At 35.1% G+C, this 19,905-nt stretch overlaps 1 protein-coding gene across 1 annotated transcript in view; it reads left to right on the plus strand.

Annotated features, from left to right (window-relative positions):
• The first annotated feature begins 1,654 nt into the window (after positions 1-1,654).
• Positions 1,655-19,905, plus strand: part of LOC146994202 (cubilin-like) — a 30,204-nt gene continuing 11,953 nt past the window's right edge. Inside the window, exons 1-7 of the mRNA XM_085826320.1 lie at positions 1,655-1,670; positions 1,755-1,904; positions 6,988-7,172; positions 9,016-9,193; positions 9,286-9,501; positions 15,535-15,684; positions 19,398-19,522. Coding sequence (XP_085682446.1) covers positions 1,655-1,670; positions 1,755-1,904; positions 6,988-7,172; positions 9,016-9,193; positions 9,286-9,501; positions 15,535-15,684; positions 19,398-19,522 — 1,020 coding nt within the window. The remainder of the gene's footprint in view (positions 1,671-1,754; positions 1,905-6,987; positions 7,173-9,015; positions 9,194-9,285; positions 9,502-15,534; positions 15,685-19,397; positions 19,523-19,905) is intronic.

A 19,905-nucleotide genomic window follows, 5' to 3' on the forward strand; every position in this document is an offset into this window, starting at 1 on the left:
CTTTGAATTTGTACTCTTTATTACATTGACTATGTACTTTTAATTAATAATTTTGTTTCCAATAGTGGATTTGCTTTCTAAATTTCTTGAAATTCTTTTACTACTAAATTCTCATTTAAACATTTCACAACTTTTGGTTTGTGTAATTCTTTACCTCATCATTCATCTTTGTATGGATGATGATACACGAATTAGGTAATTAAAGAGTTAGATTTGGAGGCAACTTCCCCTTGAAAAGGTCTGTTTCCTGCCTGCTCAACAATTATTCACTTAATGCAAAGTAATTCATTTTTTAAAAAAAAATCTTAATTTTTTAATATGAAATTTTTCAATTATATATTTTTTCATGTATTTAGATTTTTGCACTTAATTTACGTATGATTTCTGAATTTGAATGATATTGCAAATTAGTTCGCATATATATATATATGTATATGAATTTAACAAGTACACAATTATTATTTCATTCATATAAAGCTAATTAAAATTTTAAATTATGAAAATTCAATTGTAAACAAAATAAAATGATTAATTATTGCTGCGAACTAATTTGCAATATCATTCAAATTCAGAAATCATACGTAAATTAAGTGCAAAAATCTAAATACATGAAAAAATATATAATTGAAAAATTTCATATTAAAAAATTATAGGTGAGCCAGGTAACAGAGGGGGAATATATATATCAGTATATATATTCCCCCTCTGTTACCTGGCTCGGTGAGCTCATTTCTTTTTATTCTTTTATGTCAGTAAATAAGTGTTTTGTTTCCATTAAAATTAATTAACTTATGTTGCTCTTATATTTCGCTTAAGGTTTTTTTATGCCGTTAGTTAATCTGCATGAAATAAAATATAGAATCATCAGCAATATGTAAAGTTGTCAAAAACTTAAAAGTTTGAGTGGCGCTAGACCTAATGAGGCCGCCATTTGTTTACTTTAGAAACCCTTAGTAGAAATGGGAATTAAATCAGTTTATATACCAACTTCAGGGTACTTTTGCCGGGTGGGACCAAAAGTAAACATTTAATTTTGTGCAGCGAAAAATCTGTCTTCCTGCCCGCTCGCCGAACTGCTTGTTTTTGTTTACAAATTATAATTTTAATTGTAAAAATTGTTTTGTAACTGTCTTTGACTGCATCTGATGTTTAATATTTTTCTGTATTTTACCATTTTGAATATTTTGCCTTTTTATGTATTTTTGCCTTGCCGCGAACTGAGAACTGAATTAATTAAATGAGAAATATACCTCTAATGAAATTCTAAAAAAATAAGTTTAAATGAAATGCAGCAAAATTGTGTGTGTGATGTTTCCGTTCCTCAATAGACACTAATGCCGGCTAGCTTTAAATGGATTTATTAACAGAGCACACAGGAACGGTTACAAACAAAAGAAATATACATAAAAATGAAACATATACCAAATGGAACATCAAACAGTTGAATAACAGAGACATAGTAAACTAACATCATGGCGGCTGGAGTTCGACTGACGTTTTTTCATATCGCCACGAGATGGCGTTTAAATAAAATAGTTAGGTTACAGTTCATGAGTTCATGGCATGAATAAAATAGTTCTTATTAACATACACATGTAACAGACTTAAATAGGTCTGTTACATGTGTATGTTAATAGGACGAAGAAGAAAGATAATGTGGTGTCTAGCAGGTATTTTTGTAAACGTGATGCGGGGTAAGAGTTTCCTACTGCGAGAGATCCCAGTGTTGTATTACGATAACCTATCTCTTTCAGGTGATATTCTTGGAGTATACTGCGGAAACTTAACCAGGGGGTCCCAAGTCATTCGTGTCCCGAGTCCGCAAGCATACGTCAAGTTTAAAACCAACTCTGCTGTCACAGGAAGAGGATTTTACATGACTATGTCTTCTAATCTTTATGAAGGTATTTTACTGAGTAATTAATTCTTCTTTCAAGAGTTCTCTGATTTATATATGCTATTCGATAGCTCATTAAAGATCGAGACAAAATTGAATAGTTATGTATTTAACTTTTCATTAGACATTAAAAGCGGTGAACTATGCATTTTTAAAAGGTGTTAGAAATTCAATTCAGAATTAAAAGAAAACAATTTACTGTTAATGAAGAGGTATACATATTATAATTGTGATATCCATTTTGTTTCTGAAAAGAAGATTGCAGACAGCATGCAAACGCTAGCTGACTCCATACTTCAATAAAGTTTCTATTGCGTATTTTAACCTTTATTGGAAAATCAAGCATATATTCTCTGTTTTTAGCCCAAAGGGGCAATTTGCCTAGAAAGATTCTATGACTTACTAAATATGATGTCCTTCACACAAAAATCATAAAATTCAATTCAATAGTAAGATCACAAAATATTTAAAAGAGCGCATATCTTTAGAATCTCGTTTCGTAAAACGAATTTTGTCGTTTCAGAAAAAGAAAAGTCCGATTTTGTATTAAAATACCTATGTTAGAATAATACTATATTAAATATAAGGAGATACTCTTACATACGCCCTCGCTTGGCGTCATATTTGGCGAGGAAATCCACGGTGCCATATTACTATCTAAATCTTTTGTCTACATTTCGAACTTTAAGCCTAAAATGTCTACAAAAACGAGGTTTTCGTACGTGCAAAAACCACATTTTGTACACACAATTTAAGCTAAAATTCCGAGACAAAAGCAAAACAGTTAGATAGCAAAAACGTAAAGTTTCTAACCAAATATATTTGACAAGAATTCATGTACTCAGCGATATGTTTTAACTTAAAAAAAAATCACAGAATTGCACAATTTATGCAGCGAAGGAGTCTACGAACTACGCTCACCTCGCTTTAATAAATTAACATAACAACAGTAAATTTCAAAGAATACCATGTACACAGCGTTCTGTTTAAACTTCGAAAAACATCTACGGATTGCACAATCTAGGCATTGCGCACTAATCAACAAAATAAACTAAAATAACTAAAATAAATTTCAAACAATTCAAAAAAGCAACAATAACGACAGAAATTCATACTAAAAAACAATTAACATATCATTCTACAAAATAAAAACAAGAATAAAATAAAATGCACTTACCATGAATGAATGTTTCTTTGAACAGCAGAAATATCAATTTCAAACATCACCAAAATTATTTCACCACAAATTTGTTAAAAGCATATTCACCCGTTTCAGAACAGCGATGGAAAAATATATAAACCACCAAATAAAACACCATTTATAATCGCAGATAATTGATACTATCTTTCACAAATAAATGTTCAAAACCTTCTCCTCTTAAACACTTGTAGAATTTCCAGCCACCCGAAAAAATAGTTGTACCAGGCACGCGACTAAAATTTTTCCAACACGTCATAAATCACTTAATTACCACACACCACACGAATCAACTAACAAATCCAAGTTTCCACGTAAAAAAAGTTGCCATAGAAACTAACATCGCCCCCAAAACCATCGCAGAACATGCAATCACGCCAAAAAAAACAGTGCACAACATACATCGCCGCATTTGGCGACCTGAGGGCGCATATAAGAGTAGTACCAAGTAGAAAGATATACCTTAAGTCGTGTTTTCGAAGCATGAAAAATGCAAATTTAATTTCATCAATCGGTCCAGTAGATCGGGAGATGTAGAACTGTATTTTTTCTTTCTCCCCCTTTTTTTTCGATGCAGAGTGTGCAGTGGGTAAATAGTAAAAGTAACGTGTTTTAATGACAAAATATTTTTAAGTTTGCTGTAATATATGTTTTTTATGGGCTAACCCTTGTTAAATTCAACTTTAAAAATGCGCAAGCTAACATTTTAGCATATTTAGTTTCATTTACTGGCATTAGACATTACATCAGATCCTGTAGCTCACATAAAATGTGGAATTTCAAAAACGGTTTTATGTATAAAGTCAATATACACATAGCTTAACAGAGATATTCATGAGCAATGTTCAAAGCTCACAGAACTGAACAATTCGACCAAACGAGATACAAAATTCAAACATCTCATAATGCAATATTTTTAGCACATAATCTATTCTCGAAATTTTAATAATAATAAAAAAAACCCAAGCTCTTTTTACAAAATTAAGAGAGTAAAGATCTTAATGTAGTTGCAGCGAACGATTCTCGTGGTGAAAGTTTCCATGCATTTATATAAACCTTTGTTTTGTTAAAATGAGTAAACTGGCAAATATTAGTTGCGGTTTGGAATATTTTAAATTATATTGATGTCGATTTTCAAGCAGACACTATACTAATTGCAATAATTATGTACATAAGCAGGGAAAAGTGTTTTAGCATCAATAAAGTTTACATTAGTGAAATAATAATAAAGTGCAATAGTCACCATGATGGTACAATACTCATAGAGCTCAGGTCGCTGTACTTTTAATGCATAATTTGAGTCGTGAGTCTTAACAATAATAGTAAAAGCTAATGTATTGTCACAAAATTTAAGAGAACACAATTCGACATTCAGTAGCATATTCTCATGATATAGATTACCATACGTAATAAGATAGCTTATCCAAGAGAAAAACGTGCAATAGCAGAATGCAATTTATAATATTTTTTCAAAGATTTTTGTTATGTTTAACAGATGCTGTGCTAATTTTATGTTTAATTTTGGTGTGTTTCTCTACTCTTTTGATTTTTGCTGTTAACCGGACATTTTCGAGAAAATTCTTCCAGTGTGTATTGTTTGCCTACATGCGCCATTTTGGTTTTTGCTGCTCCATTCCACGTGATTACTGGATTCTCTCATTTTCGGAAGTTGTCTTGCAGATTTCTTTGTTGATGATGAAGAGAGATCTATACACATTTGTCTTCGAAATCGACTGAGTTCTTGACTAAAACTGCCACCAAACGCAAAGTTGCTGCTTTGCTGATTTTAATTTAGATTGTTATAATACTGTTTTTTTTTTCCTTGGAAGCAAGAAATTCTCAACAAAATTTCAGTTAGATTTTTGATGTTGGATGTTGCTAGTTTTCTGAGGCAAAATGATTAAGTATCTGTATATTTAAATATAAAATAACAGTAATTTCCTCTTATTCCACACCGACATACATCGATATGTATCCATCACGATGAAACTTAAAGAACGTATGGACCATATCCAGTGACAAATTCCGATAGAGCTTTGTGAAGATTCGAAGAGTTCTCTAACTCATATAATTTGAGTCCTATTTCGTCATCAGGTATCAAATATGAGTTTCTTTGCCTATTTCTTAAGACGTAAACCGTCTAATTGAATAGAAATAGCAGAGAATTGGAATTCATGATTATTCATTTAACTATTGTGTCAGCCGCTTCAGTACCCATAACGCCTGTGTGAACTATGATCAATTGCTGAAAACATTTTTGAACGCTAGGCACTTGGGAGGAACGTTTTTAGTTTTCTTGCTCAAGGTAGTCTTTCTATGTCTGTCTTGGATTTTAACTAAGCCACATTCCGAGTCTGAAAATATCGTAACCTTATGATTAATGGCATGTTTTTCTGAGTTCATTGCTATTATAGATCTTCCAGATCGAACTGCTCGTTGGGAGACCATGGCAGTAGGCTATATGTCGCCTACACTTGAACTGCAGTCTTGTCACCTATTTCATCACTTGGATGGCGTTATAATAGCGCTCAAATCCTTCAGCAAACCGATCAGGAAAAGAATTTTCTGGCTGTAGAACACTACCAGTGGTTTCTCTTTGAGCTGGCTGAATTCTCCATTCCTCGAGTTGGCAATAAAGTTTTGAGCAAGGCTCAATTTTACTTGCTTCATATTATACTGCCTTAAAATCAGGTGCAATTTTAGGAGATTTAGCAGCTCATGATCCTGGTCTGCTTTTATTCAAGACCACAGCAAATGGAGGTCTCAGATTTTACGTGAGATTAGAAAAACGTGGTGTAGAAATTAGGCACCTGATACATTTCATTTTGAATCCTTGCTTCATTCTGAGGTTCAAAATCAAAAGTATCAAAAATTTCAGATGATCCAAAGATAATTTTTGAAACCATCAGAATATTTCATCCGAACATTTCGCGATATCTAACTCAAAACTGACTGCAGTTCATCAAACCAGTAATTGAGTGATATTCCTCTTTTTCCCATCCCGAATATTCAATCTTTGCAACGATTGTGGATGAAAGAAGAAATATCAGAGTTCCGTCGATGTGTGAAAGCTTGATCATTTTCCAAGGGAAAGACTATTCGAAACTTCACCATGCCAAATTTCAACTTAAGCATTAAACTATGTCGTTATGATTTAAGGGGATTGTTGCAATATCTACCTTCTTCCACTATTAACCTTTTACATGCCAATGTTCGTTTTTTGTAACATCATGTTTAATATATTTTTAAAACTAAACTATCATATTTGTCAGTTTGAAAAAAATTACCGCTTATTGATTTTTTGACGTAAGATTTATTTTCGGATATAAATATTTCAGCGTAGAAAAATTTCTAAAAATCGGCTTTTTTACGATTTTTACGTTACTTAAAGGGAAAAAATTTTATCCACTTAAACATTTCCCCACCGTACTTGCAAAGGACAACTTTAATGAGTTAATAAAAGAAACTTAAATTATAGAGACATTAGGTATTTTTGGAAGCAGGAGTGATGAAAAATGACCAACGCCTTCGCCGGGATTCGAACCCTAATTTTAATTCTCCGGAGATATCCCTAATTCGAAAATCCTCAAAGGAATAAGTTTGAGAAAAAAATTTTTCAGTTATATATTCCAAGTATCTATGGGTATCCTGAAAATGAAGCATTTGTTTAATGCTCAATAATAACAGATAATGCTAGGGCATATTTGTAAGTAAAACTAGTAGCCTAAGTTTTAGTAATATCATTGTTTCTTTTTCAGTCTCTGGCACCGGCAGTAACAAAACTTTACATATTACATATATGCATATCTTAATAGTACATTAGTCGAATATTCGTGATTACAATCTTTTTTATTCTTATTATTGTGTGATTATTAACTAATTCCTTCCGCAGGCTGTGGGGGTAATTATAGTGGTTCCTTCGGTACTATCACATCTCCTAAGTATCCGAATGCTCTCCGAGGTAGACATGCATGTGTTTGGAGAATTTCAGCACATGAAGGTCGAAGAATCAAAGTTACTTTCACCCAGTTTAACTTGCCTAGGGATGTCTCAGGCAGGTGCTTCAGTTATTTAAAGGTACGTTATTTCCAAGAATCATTTATTTAGGATCCTAAGAAAATAATAAAATCTTCCGTACGGCGCAGTTTTCAAATCCTAAACCGATAATATATCTTACGTCCTGTCATGAGCTTGATGTATCCTCAAAAAGTTGATTAATTTACTTCATGGTGATAATATACATCTGCACTGGTTACTCATAAGTTAGATATAGCACGAGGAAATATTCATTACAAACTTTAGGCTCCTATGTGATAAAAAATTCTACCTTAATCACTCCTTGTGTTACGCTTAATACTAGAAAGGATGTCAATTCTAGCTTTACACATTGAGGCGAGAGTGGTTAAATAATTCCCGCTTCGCAGTTTACCCAACTGACAGGGTGATCCAGATGTAACGTCAGCAATTTAATGCAATGTTGCTTTTGTTAAAGATAATGATTGCTGTCCTGGGATGATGCTGTCAGTTTTTGTAAGATTCGTTATATCCTTGAAGATCTATCGAACACATACATCCTATCAATAAATTAGTGCATCTTCAGAAGATTCATTGATTTACTTCATCTTAATCATATCCTCATTGGTTCCTCATAAGTTGGTATAGCATTAGGAACATTCAATGGCGTCACCATCAGATTTTAGATTCATCAGAGTCACTACCACACTGGAGTCACTTTCAGATTTTGAATTTTACTATATATTTAAGATCCGTTATAATTTATGAGAATGATTATGTCACTTAGGGTCTCTAGCGATAACTGTAAGTGTTGTTTACTATCAGTATGTGAACCCACTCGGTTTCCTACAAACCAGATATGATTTGAGGAATACTCATCTCCCAAGGAAGGTCTTCCAAACTTTAATTTTCAATTTTTCTGAAAAAGATATATGTGAATTTATTTATCTAGAAGTATATAATAGTAAAAGAATAAATGGCTAATATTCTACAGGTAAACAGTTAACATATTATGAAAACAAGAAGATTTAGCGATACATCACTTCTTGACAAATCCATTCAAAATTTTTGAAAGTTTAGCTTTGAAAATTTGGAAAGGTGAGTAAGGTCTCTCAACAAACCTACAAAATTATGGAAATCATTTTGGCATGGAACGTTACAGTTATTTTAGCGCAATATACTATCTGTATCGCACTGATACTTGATTACAAGATTATTATGACTGATTTTTAAATTGTGTGCATCAGTACTGATTATGAATAGATCATTATGAATGATTATTAGATTATGTATACCAGTATCATCTGTATCTGTGCCTGCTTTTGGGATTATAAATGCGCTGCCTTCAGACTGAATGTACATTTGAGGTAAAATAATCTATTTTACACCAATTACAGTCAGGAAAATAAATCGAACTATAAGTTTCAGCTTTGCAAAATACTGACGGCAGAGCAGTAAAACCCGTACTCGCAGGTAGCTCTAAGTGGCTCAAATCATAGTGTAGGAAGTGCATTACAGGACGGAAAATGTTTATGATTTCACCTATTGGTTATTATTGGCAATAAAATTCCCATATTTAATAATTTATTTTAGGGTTTCAGCACTAATTCTTTATATATTCTATTAAATATGTGATACAGCTTTTCTTTTAATAAAGAAGTTAACTACCTTGTAACATTATTGAGGTTAGAACTAGGAAGTTACATTTATAAGAGTTATGGTTAATTAATCAATACTGAATGATGGAGGAATTGCCTTTTTATCGACGAATGAATTAGTCTTGCTAAACATTGTGCTTCTATCTAAATATATCACATGTTTCTCTTTTCTTCCTTAATATTATATATTCAGAATAATATATTCCTTATATATTATGCTTTACCTTATAATTGCTTTCTAAATACAGTTCATTAATATTTTCCGTGAAAGAAGTGACGAATATGAAACAGCTCCTAAGTTGTGCGGCAGTTCTATTCCTCCAGAAGTCCGTTTATATGCTTCCACAATTAAAGTTAAATTTATCACTCATGGACTTGCAGCTGGGCATGGTTTCTCTTTAAATTATTCAACTGAAGAGGAAGCAAGTGAGTATTTCTTATATACTGAATAATGATTTAACATTTATTTTTCTATTTCATACTGTTTATTTTAAATTATCTTATTTGTGTCATTACAGCTTGCGGAGGATCTCTTCTTTTACCTAATGGAAACATTTCCACTCCAGTTTTTACTACGATGAATAATTCTTACGTAGACTGCAAATGGATAGTGCATGGAGATGGTCTGGATAATCGGACTGTTGTGTTTAAGTTTAATATAATAGATGTTCCAGGTCTGAGGGTCAATTTCTGTAGGAACGGTGGAGTGTTTGTTTCTCCGGGAACAAACTATGGTAAATTTGATTTATTGCTAAATCGGGAAGAGTGTTATTTATTGCCCTTTCGTTCATATATTTTGTTAAGATAATAGTAATAAAAGTATCTTATCACGTTTCACGTGACAGGATTTTTTTGATTGATGATGATGATTTCTGACATGAAATTTAAAACATTTTATAGCTACAGAAAGAACACGAAAAGATATAATACTGGCTATAACACAATTATTTATCTGCCAGGTTAAACAATTATAAATTAGCCTCCCAGACCGTATAGTGGATTTGGGAGCCCACTGCGATACCATGCTGGAGAAAGCATAATGCACATGTCGAATAAGAGGTGCAGTTTAAATTCCCCCTTATACCATTTGTCTAGTAAATTCTACTTTAATGTCTCTTGATCTCCATGGTGTTACATTTTAGTTGACCAGCAACGCATTTACAAATATATTACAATGCAAACATACGTAAAATTTCGCATAATTTGGAAGTGCATAATATGCAAAAACCAATACCTTGATCTTATGTGTTTACTAATAGTAGTAGTTATACGGCAGAAATTAAGTTTCATAGATTTTGGATGGTAGTTATCGCTTTTACAATCATAACCAGACATTTTTAACTGTTAAAAGATCTTGGAAATGCTATCGTGGGAATAAAAATTTGTATGCTACTATAACCTGTATAATACTGAGGACAACGTAGAATATGAGCAACATGTGGACTGGTTTCATCCCGTTGAAAGCTAGAATGACAGAAACGTAAATGCTATGGTGCAGTAAATAAAACTCAGTAAAATAACAATGGCAGATCAAAGTACCAGATATGTGCACCAAAGGTGAATTGGATGTGTTCCCAGTTTCTTGCTGATCCAAGTCTTGGACCTCTATGACGAAGAAAGATGAAAGCTTCTATCGTTCTTTTTCTCTACTGTGCGATGACGTGGTGCATTGTCGTCCATGAAAAGGAACTGCGGACCCATAGCGCCTCTCAAAAGACGCACTTATGGAAGAAGAATCTCGTTACAAAAACGGGTCCCGTTGACTGAACCTGCGTCGAAGATGTGAAGGTCTCTACGACTACCAAGCATGATGCCTCCCCAAACGAGAACACCGCCACCTCCATACCTGTCCCTTTCAATGATGTTCGAGGGATGATTGCGGCTTCCCCGCTCTCTCCAGATGAGTATGCTATGAGAATCGCTACTCAGACTGAATATGCTCTCATCTGTAAAGAGTACTCGTCCCCATTCATTCGTGAGCTTCCATTCGTGAACGCATCATCATTATTCGGTAAACAAAAACAAGATTCGTTAGAAGAGACAACATTACTCCATTCATGCATCAATGTGCTTTGCTGACCCTTGCAGATTTTGAATTTTGTGCTGAAGCTTTGGAAAAAAAATCTGCTCTGGAGAAGTTGAAGTAGTAATTTCCTTGCAGTAGCTATTGCTTCAACGTACATGTGGATACTTAATGACTGTGCTATATACACGATTTCTTGAGCATGGGTACGCGCATCAGCACAATATGTAACAGCTAGGTGGACTAGATGTCGGTCGTCTCGAGCATTACTGAGTGAGTGTCTCTGAGATCTCGCAAGTTGTTCTATGTGGTCCTCCTGGACTCATCAACTGCAAATTCTTATAGCAGTCTTTGGATATCAAACAACGTGAGCGGCAAGACTCCGTAGAGCCGGTAAACTATGATTTCCCACTACTGAATTATTCTTAGATATGCTGCTTTGAGTTTGCTCTCTTTACATAAGATATAACATGACCTCCAACACAAAACAAAAAGAGTAAATCTGATTTTCAAATGAAAAGTTGGCATTTTATTCTGACTTTTTGTATTGCTTCGAGGTGTCATGTCGTCGAAGTGTCATACAAGTGTAAAGTACGTATGCGTCTGGATGCTGACATGTCAAGCATTTTTGATTATGCATGGATTATCATGACTCTGTAAACAACCTACTAGACAGGTTACCTTACTAGACAGACCTGCAACCTACTGGACCGGTTAGTGAGTTATCACTATGGCTGAAATACACTGCTGTGCAAAAATTAAGGACGAGACGGTTTTTTCAATATAACTTTGTACAAAAGCTTTCCAAATCAACACATTTAATACCGTAAGATCCCTAATACGTAAGGACATGAGTAATGTAAGCAACATTTAATAAAAGAGAAATCAGAGGGATAAAAAGAAGCTTTATTGAAAATGTAGCATGGAACGCAATGCGACTGAAGGCCGAAACATCCCTGTGATGGGTGTCCAGCAAGAAACATCCGGTCTTTAATAGGGGATATGCTCTCCCCTGACTGCTAGGCAGGTTTCACAGCGTCTGCCCATGCTGAGAATGAGGGTGTCAATGAGTTGCTGCCCATTCATCTTGCAGCGCCAATCGAAGCTCCGGAATCGTTACTGGTGGTAAGGTACGAGCTGCCAAGCGTCTGCCTAGAAAATCCCATACATGCTCGATGGGATTGAGATCCAGAGATCGTGCCGGCCAATCCATACTTTCAATATCCTCACTCTCTAAGAGCTGTTCGGCAGCTACTGTGCGATGACGTGGTGCATTGTCGTCCATGAAAAGGAACTGCGGACCCATAGCGCCTCTCAAAAGACGCACTTATGGAAGAAGAATCTCGTTACAAAAACGGGTCCCGTTGACTGAACCTGCGTCGAAGATGTGAAGGTCTCTACGACTACCAAGCATGATGCCTCCCCAAACGAGAACACCGCCACCTCCATACCTGTCCCTTTCAATGATGTTCGAGGGATGATTGCGGCTTCCCCGCTCTCTCCAGATGAGTATGCTATGAGAATCGCTACTCAGACTGAATATGCTCTCATCTGTAAAGAGTACTCGTCCCCATTCATTGTCTCTCCAATTCCGGTGTTCCCGGCACCCCAGAGAACGCCTTCTCCGATGGGCAGGCGTTAGAGGTACACACCATACAGGGCGTCTTGCAAACAGACCACCACCGTGCAGTCTTCTGGCTACGGTAAAACGCGATATCGGTCGTCCAGTCGCCTGTGTCGTGTGTCTAGCGATTTCTCCCGCTGTCTGCCGTCTGTTTCTTCTGGCCTGTAAGGCAATATACCGGTCATCTGCGGGTGTGGTTCCACGTGGACGACCACTACTAAAGCCCCGGATAGCTGTTCCTGTAGTTTGAAATTGTCTCGAATGTCGTGAAACAGTCGTGAAACGATGCTGTGAGCAATTCCGAACTCTGCAGCCACACTTGTCACACTGCGGCCTTCCTCCAACTTCCCAATGATTCGACCTCGGGTAAAAGCATCCAGATGTCGTCTAACAGATTGATTTTTCGCCATTTCTCGCTGAGGCAGCAACTCGGTGTGATTTTAACTGCTATACGGCGTGCAGTCTCTTTGCCAGAAATACTGATCTTACACCGACAACATGCTTTATACTACTCAGACACTCCCCCATTACGTCTACCTGCATATCTGCGCATGTGCTACCGTACATCACCTTACTTAATCTCCTGATTGGTCTTTCTGTCCGCTCTGCTTCTTCGTTCAGCTGATATGCTAATTTTCGACTTCGTCCTTAATTTTTGCACACCAGTGTAGTATGACAGACTTGCGATAGTTTTTGGTAACCGTTTTATTTAATGCTGAATTTTTAACATCAGAAGAATGACTTGTGCCACAGACAATAATCACTAATGTGGCGATGTAGAAATATAACATTCAAATAAATTTAACAATAACAGTCAATAAATTTGACCATAACAGTCATATAAATTTAAGCGTAGGTAAAGTAGTCGAAGACTATACGATAAAATAACTAAGCTACAAGATAGCTCAAGTAATTTTATTGGCGCTTGAAGCCGAGATACTTTTAGAGAGAACATTTTTAGATATAGCTGGCAGAATTCTAACAACGCGGAGGGAGTGCCAAAAATTCTCTAATATTCAAAAACCCTCAGCTTATATACACTAAAAGCTAATTTGCATTCTGGTGAAAAATATGGAAGGAAGAAGTCATAGTAAAGAGAAGTATGATAATAACTAGTTAATTAACATAAAGTACGTTATACAAGTACACGTTTTCCTTTAATATGTGCGTGTTATGAAATGCTAATCAGTTACATATCCCTGTATGCTGTACTTTCCATGTAAACTTAAGGCCTTTTTTGCGCTTTCTACAGCATGTAGCAATTTTAGGGTTCAACAGTGTAGAAGATGATTCCTAGATTTGAAACTGTTTTAACATTTTTAAGTTTTGTGAAATTAGAGAAAAATTTCCTTTCTAAACTTGAACGCACAAATGTAGTTAAGTCCCAAAATGTGTTCCGCAGCTGTAGTATATTGTATATCAAGGTCACACAAATTTCATATTTAGTGCTAGCCAGAGTTACACAATTTGAAACACGCCGAATTACCAGATACACCATCGTTACTGAATTATCAGATACCGTTAAATCATTATTGATCATCTGTATACACTCTGTAGCAAAACAATATATAGACTAGAAAGAATTGAACCACAACTACAGAACTTAGCAGTAGTATAGTTTCGAGAAGTTAAGGAAATAATCAAAAACCGGGGCGAAAAAAGCGTTTAATTTACGAGTAGCAGTACAAAGAATGTGAAATTCGGTAGGCGGTTAAGCTATCCCTGGCAGCTATAGAAGCCAATAGTCGGTTGAGCATAAAATTTATTAAGTTGCCGACGTCCCTCTGCGGTAAATTGTACTGCAAATGGAATAACTGGTCAGCTAGTTGGGACTTACTTGTACGTGGTTGAAGTTGCTGAAGATCATATTTCTCCTTTCGGACACTGTCAGCTTGAGCGACAGCGGCATTATTGCAAAACAGCACTGCTTATGTTGTACTGTCAGTGGTAAGCGTCTTAACGGACGTCGAGATCAGAGCCCATCAAGACCTAGTCTTCTGTAAATCGCGTTTCTGGATATCCTGAGATCCCAGCGAGTTGCCAAATGTCGTTGAATCGATGACAGCGTAACTGTTGTTGCTGCAGTGGCCAGCTTTTCTAACTGCGTGATCCTCTCGCGTATTGGTGGCCCGGAGACGTCCCGCGCCACTACGGTGGCTGACTATGCTGAGCAACTGTTTTCAGAAACAGACAACGACCATTACCACTTTGACTAATATGCCGGACAATCTCCTGTTCGACCAACTGGCTTCTTTTAGCCCTAGAATGCGATCCTTCTCTAACTCTGAGAACTGTTCGTAACACATCGAGTATGTTTTAAATGAATATTTCGTCATAATGTCTTAAGTCCAAGCCGTGAGCACGGTTGTAAATGCTCGTTATTTGCCGACACTGCACTTTCACATTCTGCCAGCTGTGCACTTCAGACGCGTGTATCTCTCCACAATGCTGATTAGTAATGCAAGTTTAATCACTTACACAGTTTGCCAAACATTATTTGAGTGCCGTGTTTCATAGTTGTGGCTCAATATTTTCTGGATGCATTTATTTTTTTACAACGAAGAGTATAATCCTAATAAGTATTGCATCACATAACTATACTACACCTTTGACACTGGATACTTTTTTATAATTTGAACAACTGTTTTAACTTCCTCATTCCCCTTATTTAACTATTTTTACATTTCCACTGTATTAAAAAAGAAAATTGATGTCAGTATGGGGTTTCATAATATGTCAGGGGAATACCTAATTTCTGAGGTACATAAAAGAATAATAGAATTCGCAAGTCTTGGGAATTCCAAGCAAATGGAGCCTAGGTGAAATAGATGCAATAGGCCCGGCTTAGATGAATACTACGATCTCCATTATTATAGAAATTCAAAATCCAAATTCTTCTGTGTCAAGTTAAAATCCAAAATACATAAAACCTTTACACAAATTTTAAAATAAAGCTTAATAAACATTATTTTATAACATATGGTGAATAACCTTCTCTTAGTTTCCCGCTAAACTGGAAATTTAGAAATACAAATGATGCAAATTTGAAAAATAAATTTAAAATTGCTTTAATTAAAAATGTTGAGTTAAACTGTTTCACATGTTTATTTGTTTCAACAGGCGCATTGCATTCTCAAATATTTGGTGCCTATTGTGGCAACTACACGTCACCAGTAGTATTCACCTCACCTTTAACTTCCACTTCAATTCAGCTCTTCGCCCCATTAGATAAACCTTTCCGTGGGATAAGTGGGACTTATAACATCAGCAGTAAGTAATTTGTTTCCATGTTTCCAGTTATTGTTTGTTTCATTAACATTATTTCTTTATGGTTTATTTGCCTAGATGTATTCCACCAAAACTTTTCAGTTAAAATTTTAATCAGAAATGTAGTTACCGAAGTCTTTTCAAACTTTCTGCGACGTTACGTTACCTTACTCAACACTATCAACTATTTGTCTTCCACTTCTTTGGTAAATGTTTGTATACTAATATTGTACTTTCTAGTGCTGAAAATTCATAGGTCAACAAAGGTCTCCGCTTTGATGAACACGGATGTTTTTCAGTTTCTATCAGTGGTGTATTTTAAGTTTAATTTTAACAATTCGTCTAAGCTTGGCAGATTAATGTCAGTAAGTTCTGTAGAGTCTTGTCTAAGCTTAGAATATTAATGTTAGTAAATTTATGTGGAATGTAGGACTCCACATGAACTTACTGACGTTAATCAAAGCGAACTTGTGAACACGTTCACAAGTCTTCACTTACGTGAAGGATGTTATTTCGTTTTGAAACGTCTAGTTACAGTAGATAAAATGTGACTTTCGGCTCGAAACTTGCAGCATTTCATTGATAAAAAAGAATACAGTTCTCACGAGGCACATAAAACAGATCTTTTTCTCCAATAAGCCCAGCTGATGTCTTCAGAAATGGCACAAAAAGTGTTTTTCAGCATTAGAAAATTTTTGTTGATTCATTTGGGGAATATGTAGTCGATTAAAATAATATCTTACTTAATTTTGTTCTTACTTAATTTCGTATTCCATGAATGAATTGTAACTTATGGGATGACCTGATGAAAGTTCAGTTTGAATACGTTATTTCTGAAAGCTTTCAGTTTCGCTCTCGATATAGAAATAAATTTATTTAAACAATATAATTTCAGAATACAGCGTCTTCTGAAACTTTGGCAAGAAGATTTATTTTTTTTAATGTACTACATCTTAGGCATATAATTCCAGTTACATAAGCCTCTCAAAATAAGATAAAGAAGTCATAAAACCTCTTTCAGCAGCTGTGGCATAGGATTCAGTAGATAAAATAAATCTAACATTTTATACGTTATCCGTACAGCAAACATAATAAAACACTGTAATAAATTAAGTTACAAATTGGGCTTTCGGACCCTTAACGAGAACATTTGTAGAGATAATGGTAAACAAAAATTTCTTAAGCTAAAATTTAGCAACGCTTACGCTTGTTTTAGCTTTTACCGGCAGCATGAAATTTCTATTTTGAAGTTTCTCTTAGTTACATTAAAATCTATCTAAACATTATAAGCCAGCAAATTCTATCTTAAGAACATTTTGGGGGGAAAAGGTGTAGTAAATTCTGCGTATTTTTTTAATTTACTACATCAAGGAGATCATTTTATTGATTGCATCTTTTGGTCCATTCGTGCTATATGAAACGTAAGATTCTATTTGCAGAACACTGCCATCGACAATGTTGAAATCCTTTTTCCTAAATTTCTTTGTTGACTTCGGAAAAGCTTTGTTATCGGAAACATCTGCTAAAAAGAATTAGAACTCTTTTTGTAAGTTTTACTTACGTTTAAACTAACCACTAGGTAAAATCAAAAGAAGATCTTCCTTTTGATTCCCATCACATATATGTGTTCAGATCAGAAAAAACTGCAAGTGTGAAGGTTGTCTAAGAAGTTTCGAAATTAGCAAATATTAACTGCATTACATAGATTTGTACATGAAAAACTATCTTACTGTTGATCGTTTTTGTTAAATGGGTTTGAAAAGGTAGTCATAGCATTTTGAAATCCTGCCGAGTCCCATTGCCCTCTTAGTTGTACGTAAACCCTTTTTATAGTTTGATGGGTAAGCACCAAAGCTTGTTCTAGGAAATTAGATTTTGTAACCGTTCATTTGAAAAGTAAGTCGCCTAATTTTGAGGAAAGTATCGAAACACCTAAAAGACAGCTCTATGTATTAATATCAATCGTCGCAAATATTTTCTTGATTCTGTGACTAATCTAAATGTCAGCATCATAGAAGAATGCAGGAAGAAGTGGCTGTTGAAAAGGAGGAAGAAATTAGCCATATTTTGACTAGCGAGTATGTTAGACACATCGGGTACGAGAGAGACAATGTTGTAGATTCATGAAGATGTTTTGATAAAATTAATACATAGAGCTGTTTTTTGAAAATGTCAGTTGCAAAAGGTCTACGTAGTCTAAGTAGGCAGTTGCAGAATGTCTAAGTATTCTAAGTATTGAATTGTAGAATGTCTAGTAGACCTGTGTAGTCAAAATTTCTGGAATAACTTATTTTGTGAAAATTCACAGCGTTATCGAAAAGCTTTAAATTTAATCTCTGTAGAAATATCTGCATAAACTAAGTCTAAATCTTTATGCAATGACAAGTTTCTAACAAACAAATGAGCACCTGTGGGAAAGAGACATATCTTCTTTTGACAAGTTTGTAGTTTTTAATGTTTCTGACTGAAAAGATACATCAAGCTGGGGAGGCATACGGTTCAATAGGCAGAATTACTGAGAGACAGAATTTCTTCTTCTTCCTCTCAATGATGCCTCTCACTTCTGCCTAGTGCAGAATTGCTGCTTAGTTGTGACTTGAGCTCTGAGAAGATGGCCACAGCTTCAAATCTGTCTATGGCGGTTTCTTGGTGCCCCACGCACTTGTGCCTAACCTTAACTGCCCGCACGTTTGCTGATAGGAATTTTAATGTGGAAAGTTCAGGTAAGAATGCTTCGATCATCAACATGCTGGAATGCAAGAGTTTTTGTCCAAATAGTTCCCGGGTGGCATGTTTGTTTTTGTTGCACTTGCTTAGAAAGAGATTTGATTATTTTGATTTATTTGCGTAGGTTATTTGCGTGATCCGACACTTAATACACTTATCTACAACTATTTTAGATTTCTCTTGCAGCCTTTTCAGATCGAAACTTTAAATATGGGGAAAGCCGAAAGTTCTCTCAAGTGGTTGATGGTAGGGAAGGAGGAGTGGTGGACCCTTGGACGCATCCCTCCGGGATGCTTTCTCTCAAACGTGAGAGCGGAACTAAGCTAAAGTTGGGTTGTTACCTATATGATGCTCAAGGCTCTTGCCAACGACAGGCGCCATTGACTCCTTGCCACGATGAATATCATTTTAGGTTAATTTAGTTAAACAAGTGAGATCTGTAACAACGACTAGTACGTTGATAATAGTTTTATAGAAACAACTCTCCTATATAACTGCGAAAGTCCTAGCGCTGAAGAAAATTAGGTGAAGGATAATGTCTCCATTCAGACCCATGTGAAAAAGCTTCTAAATCCTTCATGCTTGTTTTTAGTCCTTAATCGTTCATGCGAGTTGTATGGATATACTTGGGCCATCATGCTCGATGCAGTCAGATGAAAATGTTGATATTTTAAATTTTCTAACTTTCAGGCGGTAATCAAATAAAAGTTTGCTATGTATTTATTTCATAGTTGTTGGATATTAATTTGTGTATATCTTACATTGAGTGAGGACGATAACTCACTGCCATATGTCATCAGGTCAATTAATCCACATGTTATCAGGTGAATTTACATTTAAGAAAAGGTTAATTACTACAGTTTCTACTATATCGAAGCAAATAAACATTTTATCCTTCTTTTCGAGCATCCTACATATATATTACGCAACAGTATGTTCAAATCTTGTTCTGAAAATGAATATTAATTCTTCAATAAATTTGTTTCTAGACTGCGGTGGGTTCATCAACCTGCACAGCGATATAAACATTACTTCACCAGGATATCCAAACGGTTATCCACTTAATACTGACTGTCACTGGATTATAAAAGCTCCAGATGGGCAGGAAATAGTGGTAAGTTTCATTTTATACTTGCCGAGCCTTTGCTTACTTAAAACAGAAGCTCTGTGCTGTCACTGACTTTAAAAACTTGTTTTTAAAAACCATATACCTAGTGATTTAAAAGGTGTATTTGAAATATTGCTTCCTGAAAATGCGAAACACCTTTTTCGCAGCTTAATGTAATCACATTCGTTTTAACATTAGTATTTTTCACATTAAGAACCTAACCAAAATATGAGGAAATCTCTTTTTAAATACTAATATTCTTCATATTATAAGTTACATTCTTCACCATTCGTACGGCTTTTCTAGATCATCTTACACCAAAATGTCGAGTTCAGTCTTCCCAAATAGTTCGCTAAAGCAGAATTATAAATACTTGAATTTCTGTTGCT

Source organism: Stegodyphus dumicola, chromosome 11, assembly GCF_044657685.1.
Source record: "Stegodyphus dumicola isolate Sdum_Otavi_A_Nest chromosome 11, ASM4465768v1".
NCBI classification, from domain to species: Eukaryota; Metazoa; Arthropoda; class Arachnida; order Araneae; family Eresidae; genus Stegodyphus; species Stegodyphus dumicola.